Source organism: Rattus norvegicus, chromosome 9, assembly GCF_036323735.1.
Source record: "Rattus norvegicus strain BN/NHsdMcwi chromosome 9, GRCr8, whole genome shotgun sequence".
In the NCBI taxonomy this organism is placed as follows: Eukaryota; Metazoa; Chordata; class Mammalia; order Rodentia; family Muridae; genus Rattus; species Rattus norvegicus.
The window spans coordinates 77317578-77342301 of record NC_086027.1 but is presented as its reverse complement, the minus strand read 5'-3'; the positions used below and the strand labels follow the sequence as shown (position 1 = coordinate 77342301).

At 36.2% G+C, this 24724-nt stretch overlaps 1 protein-coding gene across 5 annotated transcripts in view; it reads left to right on the top strand.

Moving 5' to 3' along the window:
• Erbb4 (erb-b2 receptor tyrosine kinase 4) overlaps positions 1–24724 on the top strand; it is a 1072248-nt gene that overhangs the window by 703332 nt on the left and 344192 nt on the right. For all 5 annotated transcript variants that reach the window (XM_063267662.1, XM_039084150.2, XM_039084151.2 and 2 more), the window contains exon 4: positions 12237–12371. In XM_063267662.1, coding sequence (XP_063123732.1) covers positions 12237–12371 — 135 coding nt within the window. The remainder of the gene's footprint in view (positions 1–12236; positions 12372–24724) is intronic.

Genomic DNA, 24724 nt, shown 5'->3' with positions numbered 1-24724 from the left:
CAGGTGTGAAAGCTTTTCCTTGACCACTGGGCAGTATTCTTCCATGTTATTCCATGTTTAGTAGTTGCTGTCTGTTTTACTGATATAATAAAACTATATTAAACTAAGCAGTGTGTGGCAAAGTCCCAGCATTCCACTGCCCTAAGTACTCAGATGCCTTTAGCAGCCTTCCCCATTTCCCAGTGACTCATGCCAGAGACAAGCCAGATCCTGGCCATTGAAAGAACTCTGGTGACTTCTCACCTGTGACCTGAGCATCATATATAACTAAGAGGGGGAGTTTGTATTTGGTCACAGAAGTGATAAGAGGGTTAATTCACTAGGTGTGCAGTGCACAAAGGATAAAGTGTTCCAGATTCTATCAGGTTTCAGGGATAGTCTTTAGGTAAAAGATTCTCCTAAAGTGGTAATATTGTTTTGCGTACATGATCCTGATTTTTCACTGCAGTCCAACAGTGAATATTAATACGTTCGATTCATAGGCCATAGAAAAGAAACTGAATCAAACTTGACTGTATTCAGCATCGAAGCAGCAAACTGCGGTACACTAGGTCTAGAAAGTACTGGGAAATGACAAAACTAATATAGGAAAAACTGTTGAACACATCTCACTATCATTTAAAGTCAGTAGAGGGCAATAAAGGGAATACATATTATTTGAGTCAGTAAATACTAAGTTAGCAAGTGAAAAACGTAATCCGTCATTTTAAAAAATATCACTATATAGATACTTAAAAACTAGCTCTGATTGCATATTAATAAATTTCTATCTAAAATAAAAATAATACATTTCTGATTTTGGCATACATGTCGCCGATAGTTCATGCTTTGAGAATTAAAATATACACAGAATCACTACAATTACTCACACACCTAATCCTTCTTGGTATTCTTTAAAGACGCACATCAATGTGTTCTATTAAAATTCAATGTGAAGTTTTACAGCCGTCATCCCAACTATATAGAGGTTCACTCAATTGTACAGATGTTGGATTCAGCTACTTTTGATATGCATTATTTTATTTATAATCTTTTATAATAAAGCTTAAATTTGCAAAAATATAGTTAAATATCTGTGCATTTGATATTTTATAGCATTTCAGAACCAATTTACGTGTATTACTGTATTATTAAATTTTTTCCTTATTTTTATAATTTTCTTTGTTTACAATGTTTGTATTGCAGCATTTTTTTCTGAGTCATCCAGGCCCCCAATAAACACTTATATTTCTAATAGTACCTTCTATAGGATTAAAAATCTCTATATATTTGAGAATCCAATAATCATTTTACAAGATTAAATCATTCCTCCTTTCTTGCTTCATCTTTTATTTGCAAGTTTTATCTTGCCAGAAACAAGCATACACATTGATGTGGCTATTACTGTCATCTATGAAAAATCATCCTTTCTAAAATTTCTAAAGAAGGGAAGAAATCACACATTTTGAGAAGACTTATTAAAATGATACAAACTAATATAGTAGGTGAGATATTTGAAAGTGACCTTGCAGTATATCCCAGGCTTATTGTATTAAAGCTTGTAAATAAAAGGGACAAATCATTTCTGGTACTAATATAACTCTCTTCTTTTATTGGAAAGGAAAACTCTGAACTCTGCTGATTTTTTTCTTCCAAAGCAATTACATTTTCTAGAAACTTGGAGCAGTTACTTAAGAGGATTGTTGTCTGCAATGAGGGATTGTTGCTGGATAGAGCATGAAAATGTTTGAGCTTCATGTAAGGGAGTATTTGATTTCAATATTAAGGATCCACTAAATCTCCTGTGTTTTTTGTTTACGTACCTTCACTTGTGTTCACTTATTGTCACCACAATGTTTAACTATTAGAGATTAGGGAATGTATCATTCAATATCCATATTTTTCATAATTGTCAATATCGTTTAATTTACCTTTAAGATCTTTTTTAGCATGTTATTTTTATTTTATTGGTGATTTTATTTATTTACATTTCAAATGTTATCCCCCTGCCTAGTTAAACGCCCTATCCCTTCCTCTATCCTCCGTGCTTTTATCAAGGTGCTCACCTGCCCACCCCCTCTAGCCTCAATGCCCTAGCATCCCCTACAATGGGTCATGTTATCCCAGACACCGACTTTCAAATTGTGGTGAATGACATATGCTACACTAATTTACCTATTGTTTCGTTAATAATGTCAGGTAAATGTCAAATGGTTCACAGTTCTTTGCAACACACTAAGACCCTTTTATGAGAAAATAAAAATAGATCCTCTTATTCTTTAAAACTGTATTTCTTTTCTTTATTTAATTTTTTTGGACATTTTTATTTGCATTTCAAATGTTATCCCCATTCTTGATTTCCCTTCAGCAATCCCCTATCCCACTCTGCCCTCCTCCTGCTACTAGGAGGGTGCTCCACCCCCTCACATACTTCCTCCCTCCTCCCACCCTGGCATCCTCTACACTGGGGCATCAGGCCTTCACCTTCAGTATTCAAGAGGTTTATTTTTGTTAGCTCTTTGGGAAAATGTAAGTTGAAATGATAGAAGTGCATACTAATCAGATGGACAATTAGAAACTATAACATAAAAAAAACTTCACTAAAACAAAATTCATAGAGAGCTGTGGCTATGGAGCAAGTACCTTTCTTTATGCTCAGGGAAATAAAATTCGGTAAGATTGCTAGGCTAACATAGCAGTACCACTCAGTAGCTTAAATGAGAAAATATGGATTCCTCATCGATGCAGAGTTGACTAAACCATGGTATCATGTATCAGTGAACGTGAGCATGGCAGATGAAATTTGCAGATATTATGTCAAGAGGAAACAAGATGTTAAAATGATATGTGGGCTACTGGTATATGACAGTTCTTTGTATCCCTATTACTATAGTATTTGGGGCTTTGAAGTACAGCATACAGTCGTTATATAGCAGAGAAGAAATTTGGTTTCCTACTATTCTTTGTGACTTAATTAGGATCAAAAGAAAACAATTGTTTAGGGAAAGTTCCTTACAGTCACTAAAAGGCAGAATGTACTCGTCCATTCCTTTTCAGGAGTTCTTCAATATTGAGCAGTCCATTTACTAGCTGAACACTCTTGTTTTGTTTTGTTTTTATATTAAAGGGGCTTTGTAGAAAAGCTATACTGGAATCTAGCACCTGGATGATTGCATATTCTGTAATATCCTTGAACCACCTAACGAGAAAAATATATAAAATAAAAGCAAAACTGTCCCATTTACCTCTAATCTGTTACCAACTAATAGAATCTTAATGTAAATAGGTGAGACAAAAAAGCCTAAATGATACTGATGAGCAAATTATTATCTAAATAATTGTCAAGCTTAAAAGAGGAAGTGTTTAATTGGTACTATGTCAGTAGCATGCCCATTACAGAAGTTAGGGTTATACCTCGAAATAATGAGACATATCATACAGCTGGCAAGTTAAATTAGATTTTGTTTTGTTTTGTTTTATTTATTTATTTTTTATTAACTTGAGTATTTCTTATTTACATTTCGAGTGTTATTCCCTTTCCCGGTTTCCGGACAAACATCCCCCTAGTCCCTCCCCCTCCCCTTCGGTAAGGGTGTTCCCCTCCCCATCCTCCCCCCATTGCCACCCTCCCCCCAGCAATCTAGTTCACTGGGGGTTCAGTCTTAGCAGGACCCAGGGCTTCCCCTTCCACTGGTGCTCTTACTAGGATATTCATTGCTACCTATGAGGTCAGAGTCCAGGGTCAGTCCATGTATAGTCTTTAGGTAGTGGCTTAGTCCCTGGAAGCTCTGGTTGCTTGGCATTGTAGTTCATAAGGGGTCTCGAGCCCCTTCGAGCTCTTCCAGTTCTTTCTCTGATTCCTTCAATGGGGGTCCTATTCTCAGTTCAGTGGTTTGCTGCTGGCATTCGCCTCTGTATTTGCTGTATTCTGCCTGTGTCTCTCAGGAGAGATCTACATCCGGTTCCTGTCAGCCTGCCCTTCTTTGCTTCATCCATCTTGTCTAATTGGATGGCTGTATATGTATGGGCCACATGTGGGGCAGGCTCTGAATGGGTGTTCCTTCTGTCTCTGTTTTAATCTTTGCCTCTCTATTCCCTGCCAAGGGTATTCTTGTTCCCCTTTTAAAGAAGGAGTGAAGCATTCACATTTTGATCATCCGTCTTGAGTTTCATGTGTTCTATGCATCTAGGGTAATTCAAACATTTGGGCTAATAGCCACTTATCAGAGAGTGCATACCATGTGTGTTTTTCTGTGATTGGGTTACCTCACTCAGGATATTTTCCAACCATTTGCCTACAAATTTCATAAAGTCATTGTTTTTGATAGCTGAGTAATATTCCATTGTGTAGATGTACCACGTTTTCTGTATCCATTCCTCTGTTGAAGGGCATCTGGATTCTTTCCAGCTTCTGGCTATTATAAATAAGGCTGCTATGAACATAGTGGAGCACATGTCTTTTTTATATGTTGGGGCATCTTGTGGGTATATGCCCAAGAGAGGTATAGCTGGATCCTCAGGCAGTTCAATGTCCAATTTTCTGAGGAACCTCCAGACTGATTTCCAGAATGGTTGTACTATCTGCAATCCCACCAACAATAGAGGAGTTTTCCTCTTTCTCCACATCCTAGCCATCATCTGCTGTCACCTGAGTTTTTGATCTTAGCCATTCTCACTGGTGTGAGGTGAAATCTCAGGGTTGTTTTGATTTGCATTTCCCTTATGACTAAAGATGTTGAACATTTCTTTAGGTGTTTCTCAGCCATTCCGCATTCCTCAGCTGTGAATTCTTTGTTTAGCTCTGAACCCCATTTTTTAATAGGGTTATTTGTCTCCCTGCAGTCTAACTTCTTGAGTTCTTTGTATATTTTGGGTATAAGGCCTCTATCTGTTGTAGGATTGGTAAAGATCTTTTCCCAATCTGTTGGTTGCCGTTTTGTCCTAACCACAGTGTCCTTTGCCTTACAGAAGCTTTGCAGTTTTATGAGATCCCATTTGTCGATTCTTGATCTTAGAGCATAAGCCATTGGTGTTTTGTTCAGGAAATTTTTTCCAGTGCCCATGTGTTCCAGATGCTGCCCTAGTTTTTCTTCTATTAGTTTGAGTGTGTCTGGTTTGATGTGGAGGTCCTTGATCCACTTGGACTTAAGCTTTGTACAGGGTGATAAGGATGGATCGATCTGCATTCTTCTACATGTTGACCTCCAGTTGAACCAGCACCATTTGCTGAAAATGCTATCTTTTTTTCCATTTGATGGTTTTGGCTCCTTTGTCAAAAATCAAGTGCCCATAGGTGTGTGGGTTCATTTCTGGGTCTTCATTTCTGTTCCATTGGTCTATCTGTCTGTCTCTGTACCAATACCATGCAGTTTTTATCACTATTGCTCTGTTAAATTAGATTTTAAGGTTGTATTGCATTACCTAAATTCAATATTATTTCCTTCCAAACTCAATTATTTATACTTCAAAACTCAATGTTGGGAGAAGTACCTGTTTGTCATTCACCTACCAATCCGTCCATGCTGTAGACACTCTTTCTATCTACCAATATCCTAAAGTATGTCATTATTTTGATATGCAAGAGAGATTCATATGGCAGGTGGTATGATATGACAGGACCTGAGGTACAGAGGATCAGTGAGTATAAAATGAAAGCCTGTCAGGACCCTTCATCAGCATTTACTGATGAATTAAATATGAGGAAATGAAGCAATGACTGATAGATCTTAATCTGTTCTGAAGATTAGCGTAGGAGATCAGAGAAAGATTTATAACAATCAGCTTCCTCATTCTGCTTTGTGAGTTTAGGGATACTGGAACGAATTCAGGTCACTAGGCTTGAGACCAAACCCCTTTATCCAGAATCTCACATTTTTGGCATTCTCTTAGGAATTTAAGCACAGAATGGTGTACTTCATTGTTCTTATTCTTTTTTTGGGGGGGTTCATATTTTTTCTTTATTAACTTGAGTATTTCTTATTTACATTTCTTTCTTTTTTTTATTAACTTGAGTATTTCTTATATACATTTCGAGTGTTATTCCCTTTCCCAGTTTCTGGGCAAACATCCCCCTCCCCCTCCCCTTCCTTATGGGTGTTCCCCTCCCCATCCTCCCCCCATTGCCGCCCTCCCCCCAACAATCTAGTTCACTGGGGGTTCAGTCTTAGCAGGACCCAGGGCTTCCCCTTCCACTGGTGCTCTTACTAGGATATTCATTGCTACCTATGAGGTCAGAGTCCAGGGTCAGTCCATGTATATAGTCTTTAGGTAGTGGCTTAGTCCCTGGAAGCTCTGGTTGCTTGGCATTGTTGTTCATATGGGGTAGGCCCACAGACATAAGGAAGATAAGAAAAGTATTCAAAAATAATAGATAATGTGTGAAATCATGTGCTGTCAGAAGATAGCTAAAACAATTTTATGAAGGATGTCTGACCTCCAGATCCCTGAATTCGAAGTACACCACTCCAAACAATTTGTACTTCAGCTGAACGAATGAAAGGTCAGACTTGTTCTTATGTATTCTGAAGCATTGGGAATAAGGTAGAGTACTCTGCAAACATAACTGAGTTCTGTTCAATGGAAATCACAGTGTTTTTGCTTTTATTTTCTTTTATTATTTGCTTTTCAACCAATGGGCCTGGAAACTTTCTTGTTAAATTGCCCTGCCATGCTTGAAAAACTATCCCCTGTTACTTTCTCACATTTGGTATTTGTATCCGTGAGCTTTTGACTCTGATCACCGAGCTGAAAGATCGAGGGTTACATCACTCATTTACATTATCACCCTCCACCCCCTCCCAGTACAAATGTGACATTTCAATTTTGCACACTTCAACTCTCCTTAAATCATCTGTATAAAAACTTCAAAGCTTGATTGATGATGAATGAGCCATTGTCTCCTGGAGCACCCGGCTCTCATTAGCCTTTAGAGTCTCAGCTTATTAATAATGAACCTTGAGGGCTGACCTGGCGGGGTAGCAGCAATTCCTTGTGCTCTCAGCTGAAAGGTCTGGGCTTAAGAAAGATACAGGAATCCATAGACCAAGTCCACTCCAGAGATGATGTATTGAGTATCACAGGTGGATGATGTGAGCTATATTACTTCTGTATTATTTTCTGCCAACAGACTTGTGTGGCTTAAGTTGATGACAGAGAGAAAGATATATTGCTTTGTCTCTGAGAGAAAATCCCATAAAGAATTGTGTAGCTTCACTTTGAAAATGGCCTTTGTGCGTCTTGGAATTTTGACTTCTTGGTTGCATGTTTTATCTTGAATAGATAATATAAGTCTAATATATCCAGTATTTGGATGTCTGCCCTGGAACAAGGCAAGTGTGAAGCTTTTAACCTGTGTTTTCATGGTCGTTGGCATTCTACAGTTGACCTATATGGTGCACTCCTACAAAATGAGACATTTAGATACGCAGCCAGAGATTGATGGAAACTATTTCAGTCCTGTTTATTAGATTTTTATTATATCATCATGGTTAATAGTACTTTGAGGCATATTTACTACCAATTCCACTCTAGAGCCCAAGGAGTCATGAGTAACAGCATTTATAAAAGCTGTTCTCAAAAGAAGTTTCAGCCAGTTTTTATATAGTAATTAGAAATAGTATATTGGGTTAGAAAAATACTTTCAGCTTTCTGAAATTGCTGGGAGGTCACATTCATCAGTATTTTTAGTAAGGATGTCACCTCACAATTAGACTATTTCATATAGGTCAGAGACAAATACAAGTATTATACCACAATTTCTTTGGAGAGAATATATTTGCAAAATGTCAATGATTCTATTAAAAGAAACGATCTGGCAATTCACTATAATAACTAGTTTCTGGGAAAGTTGAATATCAGAAGAATTTATTTAAATAACAAAAACATTACCTTTGTCTGACTCAGGAAAAGATATTTAAAGGCAAAGAGCATTCAAATGGCCTTGTTGTAGGATGTGAAAACACAAATTGCTTATGTTCTCTTTCAAATGTCTTATCTGCTCTTTGTAACTTCCTAAAAATAATTTCAGAAGCCTTATCAGATAGACTCAGGATTGATTATTTCAGTATAACTTATGCTTTCCCATAGTATATATTATAGAATTTGTGTAAGTTTAAGGAAATTTAGATTAACTAGAATAACTCAAAATCGGCATTGTTTAAGTAGCTAATAACTGAGTTTGATGCACCGAATACGTTTTATTTTTATATCACTAAACCGTGTTTGAATAACTTGTAAAGATCAAACACACCACCTACAGTAATTTTGTATAAGTTGTGGACATTTTGTATAAGAAAATTTGTTTTATTTCAGTTAATAAGAATTTAATTATAAAATTATGTATTAATATTATATACGTGTCTTTAGATAACTTTACATGAAATAAATTTTACTAGCTATAGAGTTTTAGCCTAATAAATATCTACTCTGTATATTCTTATAGCAGCACAAGAAGGCAGGGTATAATATTGACAGGCAAACAAGAAGTTCCTGATTAAGCACAGGTCTAGAGAAGATGTCATATAAGCTGTTTAGGGGAAAAGCTAACTTTTGTCATTAATTTTACTTAGTCACAATGCAAATTAAAGAGAGATGCTACAGAAGAATTTTATTGATTAATGTTGGCATGAATCACACAGCTTACGTTGTTCACATGAGTAAAAGTTTTCATTGGACAAAGACTACCTAATGATAGATAATGCAAAGACAGTTAGGAACCATGTTTGTTAACTTCATGAAGCTTTGTATAGATATATTTAAGTTTACAATAGTGATATATATATATATATATATATATGTGTGTGTGTGTGTGTGTGTGTGTGTGTGTGTGTGTGTGTGTGTGTATAAGTTAAATTCCAATTTCCAGCATAATGCAAATTATTATTTACTTTCTCTAAGTATAAAAATATTCCATCTTTTATTTAACCTCCATGAGAAGTGCTGGAGACATAAATATATTTAAATGTTTAATAAGGTTTTTAGTAACATGATATTTTATGTTTATAGAATGCCATATTTAATGTAACTTTAACACTTATTAATAAGAGTTGTGTCTTATTATGAAATTGTAGGAAATATTTTCATACAATATATTTAAAAGACTCATAGTAGTCCTTGCTCTGACCATTGATTAAATTACCAAGATTCTCCTTGTGCCATTCTTCATTTACTATGATATATTTTCACAACAGACTGTGAGTCCACTGGGATGCAATTACATTGATCTTTTTTACTGATATGACACTTTCGTCACTCCACTCTACCTAAACTTACACCTCTTTGTCTGACTGTCCATCAAGTTTATTCATTGTCTTTCCTCTCTTCCTTTTGCATAGAAATGTTTTTATGTCTAGACTCTAAAAATTAATTGTTATTTTTATTTTATATTTTGAGAAAGGAAACTTTGATTATAAAACAGGTTTTGTTTTCTCCAAATACATGTTCAATAGAATGAATAAAAACATTACTGTTTTATAAGTTACTAAAGATAGACTTAAATATTATTTGCCCTATCTGTCACTAAGTTAAAACTTTCATAGTCAACGATAGTGCAAACATCCGGTTACTCTTTTGTTAATACATTCTTCTGGGTCAGAAACCATCCAATAGGAGTTACTTGAAAAATTAAAGTAATGAAGAATTTTCTCACAAGCAATCCTAAACTAATACTTTATATTTTATAAAGTTGTAAAATCAGACAAAACAATAAAATATATTTTAAACAATTATGACATTATTGCTGAAAATCTCTTTGTAGACATGTTTTTAATATCTGACATCATTTGTTCATTACTACATTCCTACAAATGTCAATGGAAACCTGTTTTCAGACTGTGAGAATTTGATATTCACAGTAGAGAGAGGTATACATCAGAAAGAGTAAAGGCCATTTCAGAGAGAAACTGTTCAGCCTTCAAAGCTAGAAATGAATAACTCTCTCCTGACTAGAATTGCTGGGAGGAAATGGTTGTTTTCAGATCTTTCAAGGCTAAAATATTATCCAGATTGATCGTTATTCTATCTTAATTTGAAATTTTAATCTGTAAGCTTGTCTCTTTTCTGCATTGCTTTTTTAAGAAGCCAAGCTCTCCAATGTTTCTAAGAAAACAATGTAAATAGTAGTAGTTGATTCATTCTGCTGAAGAAGGAGATGTGATGAGATTATTATTCATCATAGTGCAAACTGGGTATATTTGGGAATATTCTGATAGAAAGTAGGAAATGAAGAGTATGTTTATTCGATGTGAACAATTTGAATTAAAATATGATTCATGAAGAATACGGTTTCTTTTCATAATATTTGAATTGCAACCTCACTCTTTCTATCTTTTTTTGGTAGATTTCTTTTCCAAATGTAGACTGAAAAATAACCTTCATTTCCTGGAGAGCAGTTGGAATACTCTTTCTTTTAACCTAATGAAGAGTTATTCCTACAGGCTAAGAGTATCACCCAATGTCTCATGAGAAAGCTATTGGTATAAGACATGCACACATTGTCACTTAGTAACTTAATGCCAAACATTAATACAGAAATGATTTTCTATCTTCCTTACATCTCCCATCTGCTCTGAAGAAGAGTGGATGCTCAGTTCATGAAAAATAATGAACTAGGTGTTAGAAGAAGAACAGTGATCTAATTTCTCTTTGTTTCTTTCTCCTTCTTTCACAAGAAGTGGAACCAACAGGCAGTGAAATGATTGATGATGAGAATGGGTCTCAGTTTGAAAGTGAAACTCTTTGAAAAATGCAAAATTATCTAGAGGATTTTATGCGTGCAAAGATTCTTCGGATGGGCCACCAATTTTGCATCCTCAAATATTAGTGCTGTTATGTATTCCCCTATCCCTTCATTTCATACTAGTTTAAGAAATCTCTTAAATATTTATCTTGGTCCACATACACAAATGGGAGAAAATAACTATTAAAATTAGTTTGAAGAACTGCACAAGGGAGATGATTCTCAAGGTTACATAGGAGCATGACTCTTGTTCCACACTACTCTACTCTGACTGGTTGGGATTTATTGGGCAGTAGTAATTTCATAAATTGTTGTTTCTTTGGATTTTCAAAGTACCCAGTGAAGATTTTTTTGAAGAAAGAAATAAATTTAAAATTTTAGATTTAACAAATTTTAGTGGCAAATATTCATCACACACAATGATTAATATCACAAATATTTTATACAAATACATCATGTACTTTTGTTATTTTTATTTTTATTCTCCCTTAGGCTCTACCCATCTACTAATTCAGTCCCCATATCTCTTCCTCTTCATGCCCATTAATATTCTTGTCTTCCTATATAATAGCTAAACTCCACATATAAGAAACAAATATTGGTATTTATGTTCTTGTATTTGACATTTCATTTAATATCATTGTCTGTAGTAAACCTTCAGGCAAATGCCATTTTATTACTCTTCATAGGTGAACAAAATACTATTTTGTATAAACAACAGATTTTCTCTATCCATTCATCTTTTGGCATATCTTTAGCTAATCAGTATCAGTGTGTAATAGAAAATTGAGTCAATTGTAGCTTTCTTGGATTTTTTCTCATACCTAGGTTCCAGTGCCAAAGAAAAATGACATAATATATTGATTTGTATTAATCTTCATGTTTGAAATTTTTCAGATGACATTGATAATATTTTAGATGGCAGATAATGTTTTGTAATAGAACATTTATTTAATTTTATTTATGATAATAATACATGAACTTTATTAAATGTCAATTTGTATTAGGTCTAAGAAAGACACTTTTGAAAATGTATCAAAAGGCTTGAGGATTTTCAGCATCTATGGATAAGGAATGATATTTTTTGAAATTTATTTTACTGACTAACAAAAAACAAAATAACAAGAGTTTTATTAAATAATGCTAATTAGTTCATACTCTGGTATATTACATTATCATTAAATTAAATAAAACAATAATTATCAAAAATAATAATTATCATTTATACTTAATGTATAATATTAAAACGAAGTAGCAGAATATAAAATATTATATATGATATATCACATTCATGGTAAAGTCACAGAAACTAAAAATGTCTATCAAAATATTGAGGGTTTCTTTTTGTATGTTAAATTAATTATTGATTTTAGTGCGTACTTTTTAACCTAGTATTGATATATAGGTAAGCGGATAAATGAAAAGAAGAATCCTGGCTCCTACTCTGTCTAACATTGAAAAAAATGGAATGATACTTTCCTGTTAATAAACAAATTGATGGTTGGTTTTGTTTCCAATACAGAAATACTAAATGGTGGAGTCTATGTAGACCAGAACAAATTCCTATGTTATGCTGATACTATACACTGGCAAGATATTGTTCGGAATCCATGGCCTTCCAACATGACTCTGGTGTCAACAATTGGAAGTTCTGGATGTGAGTACCGTGACCCCATCGTCCTTTTATTTATTTATTCATTTCTTTATTTGTGTGTTCCTATCTGTCTATATGTCTGTCTGCGTGTCATAGACACACATGCACAGAAGTCATGGGAATTGGTGGATTGAAATCAGGTCATTAACTTGAGGTCTAGCATCGACCTGATGAAGCATGTCAACAGTCCCTATCACACTCTGTAATGTCTTAAAATAGTATTTTACCCTGTGCCATAGTGAACGTCTTGTTCTGCATGCCCTAGTGATATGTTAACCTCTAAATCCATTCAAAAGCTCAGTAGGTTCTTCTTCAAGTTAGTCAGACAGAAAATTTCTGACTAGCACCATTCTGTTAATTACTCTCTTTCAAAATTCTCTAACCTTCATTTCTCCATAATACCCCGTTGGTGATGTTTTATAACAATTCACAATAATATAGTATGAGTCATTATGGACTTCACATATAAGAAACACTTCCACCTTCTTGGTTTTAATCAAACATAAACTACTGAATTCCATTAGTTTTATGCTATTTTCACACGAGATGATTTATCAGATTAATAGTGTTTAATATGATGAAATGTTAAACAGCTTTTGAACTATCATTGAAACCCCTGCCAATGATTCTGCCTGAGATCTCTCTTTTTTATAAAGCAGCCTTTGTTGTCACACATTTATTAGTACTGACATTTGTATGAGAGCGGAATCTTTATGAAGTATTAACCTGGGTTTTAAATTTCTCATCTGTTACTTTATATTTCCCACCTGAAATCATAACTGTCTCCACACAGTTCCATAATTATTTGCAATAGTGCTGATTGTGTTATGACGCTTTTATGGGAAACCAAACTCCAAGGGACAATTATTAAATTTCATGATGGCCATAATAACATAATGGGAAAATATGAATGCATTTGATCAAAACTGACAGCTGTGTTTTTAATAAAAGGCTAAAACCTTTTTTTGTGAAAGTAGAATAACATAATTTTCTTGTCAACTTTAAACAGAAATTTGTATGAGATTCTTTCTTTGTAGTTTTCAAGTTACCTACCAGGTAAAAATTCATGTGAAAAAAATTTTTTTTCATTTTAAACCTGCTTGTGCTAACAACGGAAAAGATGTGGTTTAGAAAGGACTATTGTTTTCTGGTGGCCCATAATGTGAACATATTCAATAGGGAGGAGGTTGTATTGGTTGGATGAGAAAAAAGCTTTCTGCTTCTCAGATTCTCAGAATGACTGACTGGCTTTTAAGGCATAAATGAGATCGTATAAGAATAAAGCCCGAATCAGAAGCCAGAAAGAAATCATCCCACTGCCTTTACAGGGTTTGAAGCAGAAAAGGTCTGTGGGGTGAGTACACATTCACAGATGGTATCGCTTTGTGCTGTTCTTTTGGAGGGCTAATTTGGATGACTGTGCCTATAATTAGACAACAGTAACTAGACTTTTTTGTTTTGAATGTAAAATTTTTAGATGTCAAAATTAAAAATGCAGAAAGGGTTCATAATCAATGGTCCTTTACAAATTAGCCATTGATTGTTGTCAAAATATTATTACTTACATAGCTTTAGATGAAAAGTCATTCCATCTACATATATATGGATATATATGATACACATATATGGATATAGTTTGTGGTTTCTGTTTCACAATATAGTTGTAATAATTATGTAGTTTGATTCTTATGTTGATTCTTGTTAAAAATTGTTTTAATAGGGGTTGGGGATTTAGCTCAGTGGTAGAGCGCTTGCCTAGCAAGCGCAAGGCCCTGGGTTCGGTCCCCAGCCCCGAAAAAAAGAAAAGAAAAAAATTGTTTTAATAGACAATTAATAATAATGAATATATACACTCGTGGTCAAAGATTTTAAATTTTCTCTGATATAATTTTAGGGATCTGATGCATCCTACTTAGGCCTATGGGCTTCAGTGCTTTACCTGTTACGAGTCCTAATAATAATCACATTAGATTTCTTTTCATGAACTGCAACTCTGTCATTGTGAGTAGCACTAAATAAAACCAAATGGCTTAGTATTTTCAGTAACTTTATGCCTGTTTTCCAGTGTTATAAACTGAGTTTTATAGTTGAGAAAGTAGTTCCTTTCTTCTTCTGCTTGATATAAAAGTTTTAATCGTGACTGAAGATAATTTATTGGGATCATATTCCAAAAATACGTTCTTCCTGAGGTTTGACTCCAGAGAAGAAGATGGTTCAACCTATGTATGTCAACAAGGTTGTCCACCTCATGATAGCCTCTAACACAAAAATTATGTGATCATATCATTGAACTCAGAAAAGCATTTGATGAAATCCAAAAACTCTTTTCTAATAAAGGACATAGAGGAACTTGTGATGGGGGGCATACACCGCAACACAATAAAATATACAAATGACAGAACTATACACAACACTGTGGGAGATGTGGAAAAACTCAAACTGTTTTCACTAATATCAGGACTCAGACCAGGACACTTTTCAGTCCTACCAAATAATTCAAAATAGTGCATATAGTCTTAGATTGAGAAGACAGGAGAAGGAACTAGAAGGGAAAGGGGTCTCTATGGGAGCAGACAGGATCTAAAGATGCCACATAAAGGTTTTTGAGTGGATAAATATTTTAGCAAAGTAGAAATATACAGAATTTGGATATTAAACTACCAACTTTTCTCCATACCATTGACAGCCATACTGAAAAATAAAACAGGGAAACAATCCTTTCACAAACAAACAAAGCTATAATGTACAATAAAAACTCTAAGTAACCATTCAAGTGTTGAATTTGGGAAGATATCAAAGAATTAAAACAAAAAATTTCTCATTCTCATGAATTGATAAAATTAATACAGTAGAAATGATCACACTATCAAAAATAATCTATTCAACCTATGTAATCCCATTTTTAGACTTGTATTCAATATATAGAAAATAATACAAACTTTTACATTGATGGTTCAAAAATCCATGGATTGTGAAAATAATTCTGAATACTCCCTAAAAGTTATTATTGAAAATATTTTGTAAAATATTTCCTTAGGTATTCTTTTATGTTTCACTAACATAATAAAACTTTGGAAAATATTTTAAAGAGAAACATGTTCGTTGTTGACATTCATTCGATATATAATTAAAATATAAAGGAAAGACCTATTATACCTGTTAAAACTTATACAAACCTTTAAAACCTATTAAAATGATACATATTTACTCAATGTATCATACATCTAAATTGTTTCCCAGAAGGAAAGCATAGCAAAGAATTGGAATGAGAGATTGGAAAATTTGTATATAGCACCATCTTCACAGGAAGAATTTCATAACTAAGCATTTCTTTAAATTAGATGTTCAAATAACATTAATTTTTGAGTTTTATTATTATATTTTTATTGACACTTATTTATGTAATAAGTGGTCCCTCCCAACATTTAACGCTATATACTATGTAAACCTGTCTTGAGCTAGACAAGAATCAAATTTGAAAACAGAATTTAACTACATTTATTACAATTTGTAACACCTATGATATTAAAGCATTTATATGAAATAGATGTACTTTTTTAAGATTGCATTTTGGCATGCAGTTAATATGCAATCAAGGCAAGTATAGACAGGCCCAATTTATGTAAATTCATAATGCAATCAAATTACATGATTTTTGGAAATATTTTAAAGTCAGAACATAAATTAGGGGGAAAATGTAAAACACATTGGAAAACCTAACATTATATACACAAAAGAGGTGGCCTTATGAAAACTACTGTAAAATAGATTTTTTTATATAAATTTTATGAGGTAAAAATATTTTAATTTCCTAAATTTTTTTAATTCAATCCTAACAAAATATTCATGAAAAAAAAAGCCTAGCATACAATGTAAGAATCTAATACCATAGAATACATCAGTGTCATGCGTCAGCTCTATGGGTACTTAGAAACTGAAGCCTTAAGATAATACTATAGTGAAATAAAATATAAGATTAAATAAAAAATAACCTACCACCTCAAAGTTAAACAAGACTCAACAAGAGGAAATGAGCCCCAAAACAGGCCCAAGTATAAGAGACTGACTGTTTCATACATTCAGGAACCCATAAAGTCTCTAGACTGCAAGCCATATTATATATTGAGAGGTACTGAGGCAGCCCCCTGCAGGCCCTGTACACGCCATGCTGCCTCAGCCTCTATGAGCTCATAGGACCTTTCATCATGTTAATATAGAGGACCTTGTTTTCTCTGTGACCTTCATCCCCTCTGGTTCTTATACCTGTTTTGCCTCCTCTTCCATGATATTTGCAGGGCTCAGAGGGGAAGGATTTGATGGACACACCCTATTGATGGCTGAGTGTTCGAAGGTCTGTCTCTCTGCAGATTGTATGACTATACTTCTCTGTATGTGTTCCCATCTGCTGCAGGATGAGTCTCTCTGGTGATAGCTGGCATGTATCTATATCAGAATATCATTTGGAGCCATTGTATCACTACTTTTTTTTTAGAACAATAGTAATTGAATTACCCTCAGCTCCTAGGTATCTATTCTCTTGTTTGTGGTCAGCTAATCAATATCTGATATGAGTAACATATTGTAGAGTAAGCCTTGAGTCATATCAGATATGGGTGGGTACTCCACAAGCTTTGCACCACCAATGCCCTAGCATATCCTGCAGGCAGTACACCTTTATAGACACACGGTTTGTGGCTCACTTTGTCGTTTTATGTTTCTGCTGTGGGAGCATGCACAGCACCCTCCTGCCCTGAAGGAGTATGGGTAAAGGCTCTCTGTGTGCGCCAGCTCAACTTCTCTATTTTCAATGATTTGTGTAGGTATTGTGTGTTTGTGGAAAACAACCTTTTATTTACAACAGCCTGGGCTTGGATGTTCCCATGGAACCCTTTGGACAACAACACACTGAGATAGAACCCAATCCTGGTATTGGAAGCTTCATTTGTTGACAAGAGATGAGCAGTTGGGGATCTGTCTATTCTCTTAGAGACCTGGCTCTTTAAATGAGAGATAGAAAGAGAGAAAATATAGATAGGAAACAAGGTAACGAGGAACCAAATAGGAGGGACAGAGAGAAAGGAAACCATAATCAAGATATATTATGTGAGAAATGAATCTATTTTCACTAAAAGAGGGCAGAGAGAAAAATATGTAACTGTGTATGAGTATAGTAATTAAAACTTTGAAAATAGTGATTGTGGCTTCCTGTTATTTTCATTGTTAGAGATGGAATTATGTTTATGTGTCTCTCTTCCTTTGGTTTCATTGCAAGGAGATTACTTTCTTGCTTTTTCTAGGCTGTAGTTTCCCTCTGTGTGTTAGAGTTTCCCATCTATTATCCTTTGTGGGGCTGGATTTGTAGAAAGATATTGTATAAATTTGATTTTGTCATGGAATATCTTGGCTAAGAAGTACATGCTGACAGGAACTGGATATAGATGTCTTCTGAGAGACACAGCCAGAGCAGGTCAAATACAGAGGCAAATGCTAACAGCAAACCACTGAACTGAGAACGGGATCCCGTTGAAGGAATTAGAGAAAGGACTGAAAGAGCTGAAGGGGCTTGCAACACCATAAGAACAACAATGCCAACCAACCAGAGCTCCCAGGGAGTAAGCCACTACCAAAAGAATACACATGGAGAGACCCATAGCTCCAGCTGCATATGTAGCAGAGGATGGCCTTGTTGGGCACCAATGGAAGGAGAAGCCCTTGGTCCTGCCAGGTTGGATCCCCAGTGTAGGGGAATGTCGGAGGGAGAGGGAAGGGAGTGTGGATGGGGAGGGGAACGAAGGTGGGATAGGGCTTATATCCAGGAAACCGGGAAAGGTAATAACATTTGAAATGTAAATTTAAAAATATCCAATTAAAAAAACATAAAAAACTTTGAAGATGTAAAAAAATAAGATGAAAATATAAAAGATCAAAAATGGGGGCTGGAGAGATGGCTCAGTGGTTAAGAGCTCTTCCAAAGGTCCTCAGTTCAAATTCCAGCAGCCACATGGTGGCTCACAACCATCTGTAATGAGCTCTGATGCCCTCTTCTGGTGTGTCTGAACAGCTACAGTGTACTTACATATAAGAAATAAATAAATCTTTTAAAAAAAAAGATAAAAAATGTTGGAGAAATACCCATCTTCTTGGTAGAACTTAAGGTATTTTTCCATTCTGTAGCGAAAGCTACACTAAAGAGACAAGCCCCTGCCCCAGAGTCAAATCTCTGAGATGTTCGATTTTACTGTCCAGGGTTTCACAATATACAGATCAGTCTTCATAAATCCCAGGCAAGTGTATAGTTAATTAAAGCTAAATAAAATTCAAACTATATAACAACAGCAACAAACGAAGTGAGGTCCGAAAACTGAAGACATTTGTCTCTACACCATAAAGAGAGGGTCCCAGGTTAGTGCCTCTCACACTTAGCACTTGAGGATGTGATGAGGAGTAAATTAGTTCACGTCTAGCTGGTGTTCTCTCGCTCCTCTCCTAGACACCAAAGTGAACTCATTGACCCCAAGAGCAGAATTTTCCAAACAGATCCCGTTTGCATCTTCTGTGGTGACTTATTATCAGACAACATTTGAAGCAAAAAATGTCTATGAATTAGAGAAGTATAATTACTTTCTGAATTCTACAAAGGTGTAATTTATTTCTTACAGATCTCAAGTTCAGTTCTTGTGGTCAGAACAAGGAAATCTGTTCTTTATTATGGAATGGAGACTTTACTTAGCTCATCTGGAAGTATATATATTGTCATAGTTTAACAAGTGTTTATTATAAATAATTATATGGGCATGAGCATAAAATATGTAAAATGTCTAAATTTCTTCAGATTTTTCTAATTTCTAATTTCATGATTTTCTGGATTTCCTTGGTGTCTGTAATGCCTGTCTTTTCCTTTCTGGCTTTATTATTGTTATTTCCAGCTTTAATCCTTGGTGGATATGACATATCCTTGGTGAATATGGTACTTACATTACTGTTGTATTGAACTGGATATTCTCTGTGACTTTTAGTTAATTTTATAAGAGTTTGCCTCTCTTTTCATTTTTTCGCAGAACCATCTGTTTGTTTCATTGATTATTTGTATTGTTCCCCTTTTTTGTTTCATTCAGTTCAGCCCTCACTTTGAGAGCTTTCACGTGTGTTGTTAAGTTGTTTATTTTTTTCTAGGGTTTTCTGGTGTGCTGTTAAGTTGCTAATATAAGATCTCTTCCTCCTCCTCCATGTCCACCAGCTATGTGTGAAAGCAATCTGACCTTATCTTACTTCCAGCTTTCCCATCTGCAAATCCCCTATCCCATTCCCCACCTGACCCCCATTGTGTCTATGAGGATGCTCCACAACCCACCCCTCCCCCACTCACCTCCCTAGCATTCCCTTACTCTGGGTCAAGGAGCCTTCTCAGGACCAAGGGCCTCCCTCCCATTGATGCCAGATAAGGTCATCTATCCTCTGCTACATATGCAGATGAAGCCATGGGTCCCTGGAAGCTCTGAGGGAAGGGGTCTGATTAGTTGATATTGTTGTTCTTCCTATGGGGTGGCAAGTCACTTAAGCTCAGTCCTCCCCTCCATTGGGGATCCTGTTCTCAGTCCAGTGCTTGGCTGTGAGCATCCACCTTTGTATTTGTCAGGCTCTGGCACAGCCTCTCAGGAGACCACTATATCAGGCTCCTGTCAGCAAGCACTTCTTCACACAACCAATAGTGTCTGGGTTTAGTGGCTGCATATGGGATGACTTCCCAGGTGGGGCAGTCTCTGAATGGCCTTTCCTTCAGTCTCTGCTCCACTCTTTGTCCCTATATTTCCTTTAGACAGGAGCAATTCTGGGTAAATATTTTTGAGATGGGTGGGTGCACCCAGTACAGAGTTACTCAGTTTCCATCAGTTTGTAAGCTTTCTGGTGTTGATATCAAGCCTTAATCCATGCTGGATTGATAGGAAGCAGGGAGTTATTTCAACTTTCTTGTATCTGTCCAGACTTGCCTCGTGTCTGCATATGTGGTCAGTTGCAGAGAAATTTCAATGAAGTGCTGAGAAGAAAAAATATTCTTTGTGTTTGGGTAAAATGTGGAGGCAATCCTCAAGTGAATGACAGACACAACAGACAATTTTTTTTATTGTGTTCTCTATACTTACTGAAATCAGCAAGCTGTTTTCCTCCAATTAGATTCCCACTGGTCCTCTCACAGAAATGAGAATATTTGTACAAATGTTCTGTAAATATCTGTTACGTTCATTTGGTATATAATGTACGTTAGCTCCAGCATTTCTGTTTAGTTTTTGTGTGAATGAACTGTCTACTGGGGAGAGTTGGGTACTAAAATCTCCTGCTATCAGTGTGTGAGAATGACTATGGGACTTCAGCTGTAGCAGTGAGTATAAAATAAAAAGAGAACTTAGAACACATCAAAACAACCATCCATCATGATCCAGTAGGCTTTATCCCATTGATGCAGGTATAGTTAAATATAGGGAAATCCATCAATGTAATCCACTATGTAAACAAACTAAAAAAAGGATCATTTCATTAGATGCTGAGAAAGCATTTGACAAAATTCAACACCCCTTCATGACAAAAGTCCTGAAAAGGTCAGGAATTCAAGGCCCATACCTAATCATAGTAAAAGCAATATACAGCAAACCAGTAGGCAACAAAAAAAAAAATAAATGGAGAGAAACTTGAAGCAATCCCACTGAAACCAGGGAATAGACAAGGCTGCTCACTCTCTCCCTACTTAGTCAATATAGTACTCAAAGTCCTAGCCAGAGCAATCAGACAACGAAAGGAGGTTAAAGGGATACAAATTGAAAAGGAAGAAATCAAAACATCACTATTTGCGGATGATATGATAGTATACTTAAGTGGCCCCAAAAGTTCCACCAGAGAACTACTAAGCCTTAGCAAAGTGACTTGGTATAAAAGGCTTGGTATTAAATTAAGTCAAACAAATCACTAGTCTTCCTCGACTCAAAGGATTAACACTCTGAGAAAGAAATTAAGGAAATGATACTCTTCACAGTAGTCTCAAATAACATAAAATACTTTGGAGTGACTCTAACCAAGCAAGTGAAAGATCTGTATGACAAGAACTTCAAGTCTCAGAAGAAAGAAATTGAAGAAGATCTCAGAAGATGGAAAGACCTCCCATACTTCTGGATCGGTAGGATTAATACAGTAAAAGTGGCCATTTTGCCAAAAGCAATCTACAGATTCAATGCCATCCCCATCAAAATTCTAACTCAATTCTTCATAGAGTTAGAAAGAGCAATATGCAAATTCATTTGAAATAACAAAAACTCAGGATAGCAAAAACTATCCTGAACAATAAAAGAACTTCACCATCCTGACCTCAAGCTGTATTACAGAGCAACAGTGATTAAAAAAAAAAAGAAAAACAACAACAAAAAAAAACTCTGCATGGTATTGGTACAGAACAGGCAGATAGATCAGTGGAATAGAATTGAAGACCCAGAAATGAACCCACACACCTATGGTCACTTGATATTTGACAAAGGAGCTAAAACCATCCAATGGAAAAAAAGATAGCATTTTCAACAAATGGTATGGATTCAACTGGAGGTCAGCATGTAGAAGAATGCAAATTGATTCATTCTTATTGCCCTGTACAAAGCTTAAGTCCAAATGGATCAAGGATCTCCACATAAAACCAGATACACTGAAACTAATAGAAGAAAAAGTGAGGAAGGGTCAAGATCAAATGGACACTGGGGAAATTTTCCTAAACAAAACAACAATGCCTTATTTCTAAGATCAAGAACCAACAAATAGGACCTCATAAAACTGCAAAGCTTCTGTAAGGCAAAGGATGCTGTCATTGGGACAAAACAGCAACCAACAGATTGGGAAAAGATCTTTTCCAATCCTACAAATGATAGAGGGCTTATATCCGAAATATAAAGAACTCAAGAAGTTAGAATCCAGAGTAAAAAATGGGGTATAGAGCTAAACAAAGAATTCTCAGCTGAGGAATATCGAAGGGCTAAGATGTAACTAAAGATATTCTCAATATCCTTAGTCATCAGGGAAATACAAATCAAAGCAACCCTGAGATTCAACTTCATAATAATCAGAATGGCTAGTATCAAAAGCTCAGGTGATAACAGATGCTGGCAAGAATGTGGAGAAAGAGGAACACTCCTCCATTATTGGTGGGACTGCAAACTGGTACAAACACTCTGGAAACCAGTCTGGAGATTCCCCAGAAAATTGGACATTGCACTACCTGAGGACCCAGCTATACCTCTCCTGGGTATATACCCAAAAGATGCTCTAATATACAACAAAGACATATGCTCCACTATGTTCATAGCAGCCTTATTTATAATAGTCAGAAGCTGGAAAGAACCCAGATGCCCTTCAACAAAGGAATGGATATAGAAAATTTGGTACATCTGCACAATGGAGTACTACTTAGCTATCAAAAACAATGACTTAATGAAATTCATAGGCAAATGGATTGAACTAGAAAATATCATCCTTAGTGAAGTAACCCAATCACAGAAAAACACACATGGTATGCACTCTCTGGTAAGTGTATATTAGCCCAAATGCTTGAATTAACCAAAATACAATCCATAGATCACATGAAGCTCAAAAAGGAGGACCAAAATGTGGATATTTCACTCCTTCGTAAAAGGGGGAACAAAAATATTCATAGGAGGCAATATGGAGGCAAAGATTGGCCATTGAGAGCCTGCCCCACATAGGTATACAGCCACCAAAACTAGATAAGATTGATGAAACTAAGAAGTATACACTGACAGAGTCTGATATAGCTGTCACCTGAGAGGAGCAGCAGAGCATGTCAAATACAGAGACGACTCCTAGCAGCAAATCACTGAACTGAGAACGGGATCCCCATTGCAGGAATTAGAGTAAGGATTGAAAGAGCTGAAGGAGATTGCAACCCCATAAGAACAACAATGCCAACCAACCAGAGCTCCCAGGGACTAAACCACTACCAAAAGACTACACATGGAGAAACCCATGGCTCCAGCTGCATATGTAGCAGAGGATGGCCTTGTTGGGCACCAATGGAAGGAGAAGCCCTTGATCCTGCCAGGGCTGGACCCCCCAGTGTAGGAGAATATCAGAGTGGACAGGAAGGGGGTGTGGATGGGGAAGGGAACATCCTTATAGAGGAAGGGGTGGGGGATGGGATAGGGGGCTTATGTCCTGGAAACCGGGAAAGGGAATAACATTTGTAATGTAAATAAAAAATATCCAATAAAAGAAAAAAAGAAAAACCTCTTATGCTGGAACCTGATTAGGAAATCCTATTATGGAGCAGCGTGTATATTGAATTTGAACTCAGTATTTATACACCCTTTAATAATAAATATTAAGTATATTTAGGTATCTTTTTCAACTTATTTATTTATTCAAGTTAGTTATCTCTTAATTATATTTTTAATTTTTTTCTTAATTCTTTTATTCATTTACATTTCAAGTGATATCCCCCGCCCTGGTTACCCCTCCACTAACCCCCCCCATCTCATCCTCCTTCTCGCCCCTCCCCTTTTCCCCTATGAGACTGCTCCTCAACCCACTCCTGCCTCACTTCTTTAGCATCCCCATAGCTTGGGCATCAAGCCTCCATAGAACCAAGGGTCTTCCCTAGCCTTGATGTCAGAATAAGCCATCCTCTGCTACATATGTAGCTGGAGCCATGGATCCCTCCATGTATACCCTTTGGCTGCTGCTTATTCCCTGGGAGCTCGGAGGGGTTCTGTTACTTGATATTGTTTTTCCTATAGGGTTGCAATCCCCTTCAGCTCTTTAATCCTTTCCTAGCTCTTCTTTTGGGGTCCCTGGGCTCAGTCTAATAGTTGAGTGTGAGTATCTTCATCTGTATTGGTCAGGTGCTGATAAAACCTCTCAGGGAACGGCCATAGCAGGCTTCTGTCAACAAGGACTTCTTGGCATCAGCAATACTGGGGGTAGGGGGAGGTTGGTGTCTGCAGATGGGATGGGTCCCTAGGTGGGGCGATTTCTGTTTGGCCTTTCCCTCAGTCTTTGTTCTATTTTTTGTCCCTGTCATTCCTTTGAACAGGAACATTTCTGGGTTACAAATTTTGAGATGGGTGGGTGGCTCCATCCCTTAACTAGGGGCTGTGCCTAGCTACTGGTGATGGTCTCTACAGGTTGTACATCCCTTTGTTGTGTATTTTGGCTAAAGTCATTACTGTTGTGTCCTGGCAGCCTCTCACTTCCTTAGAGTCTGGGAATTACAAGTGGCTACCCCAGTTCCCATTCCCCACCGCTACATACCTCCATTCAATTTCCTGACCCTCTGTACTTCGGTCCCTTCCAATTCCTGATCCTTCCCC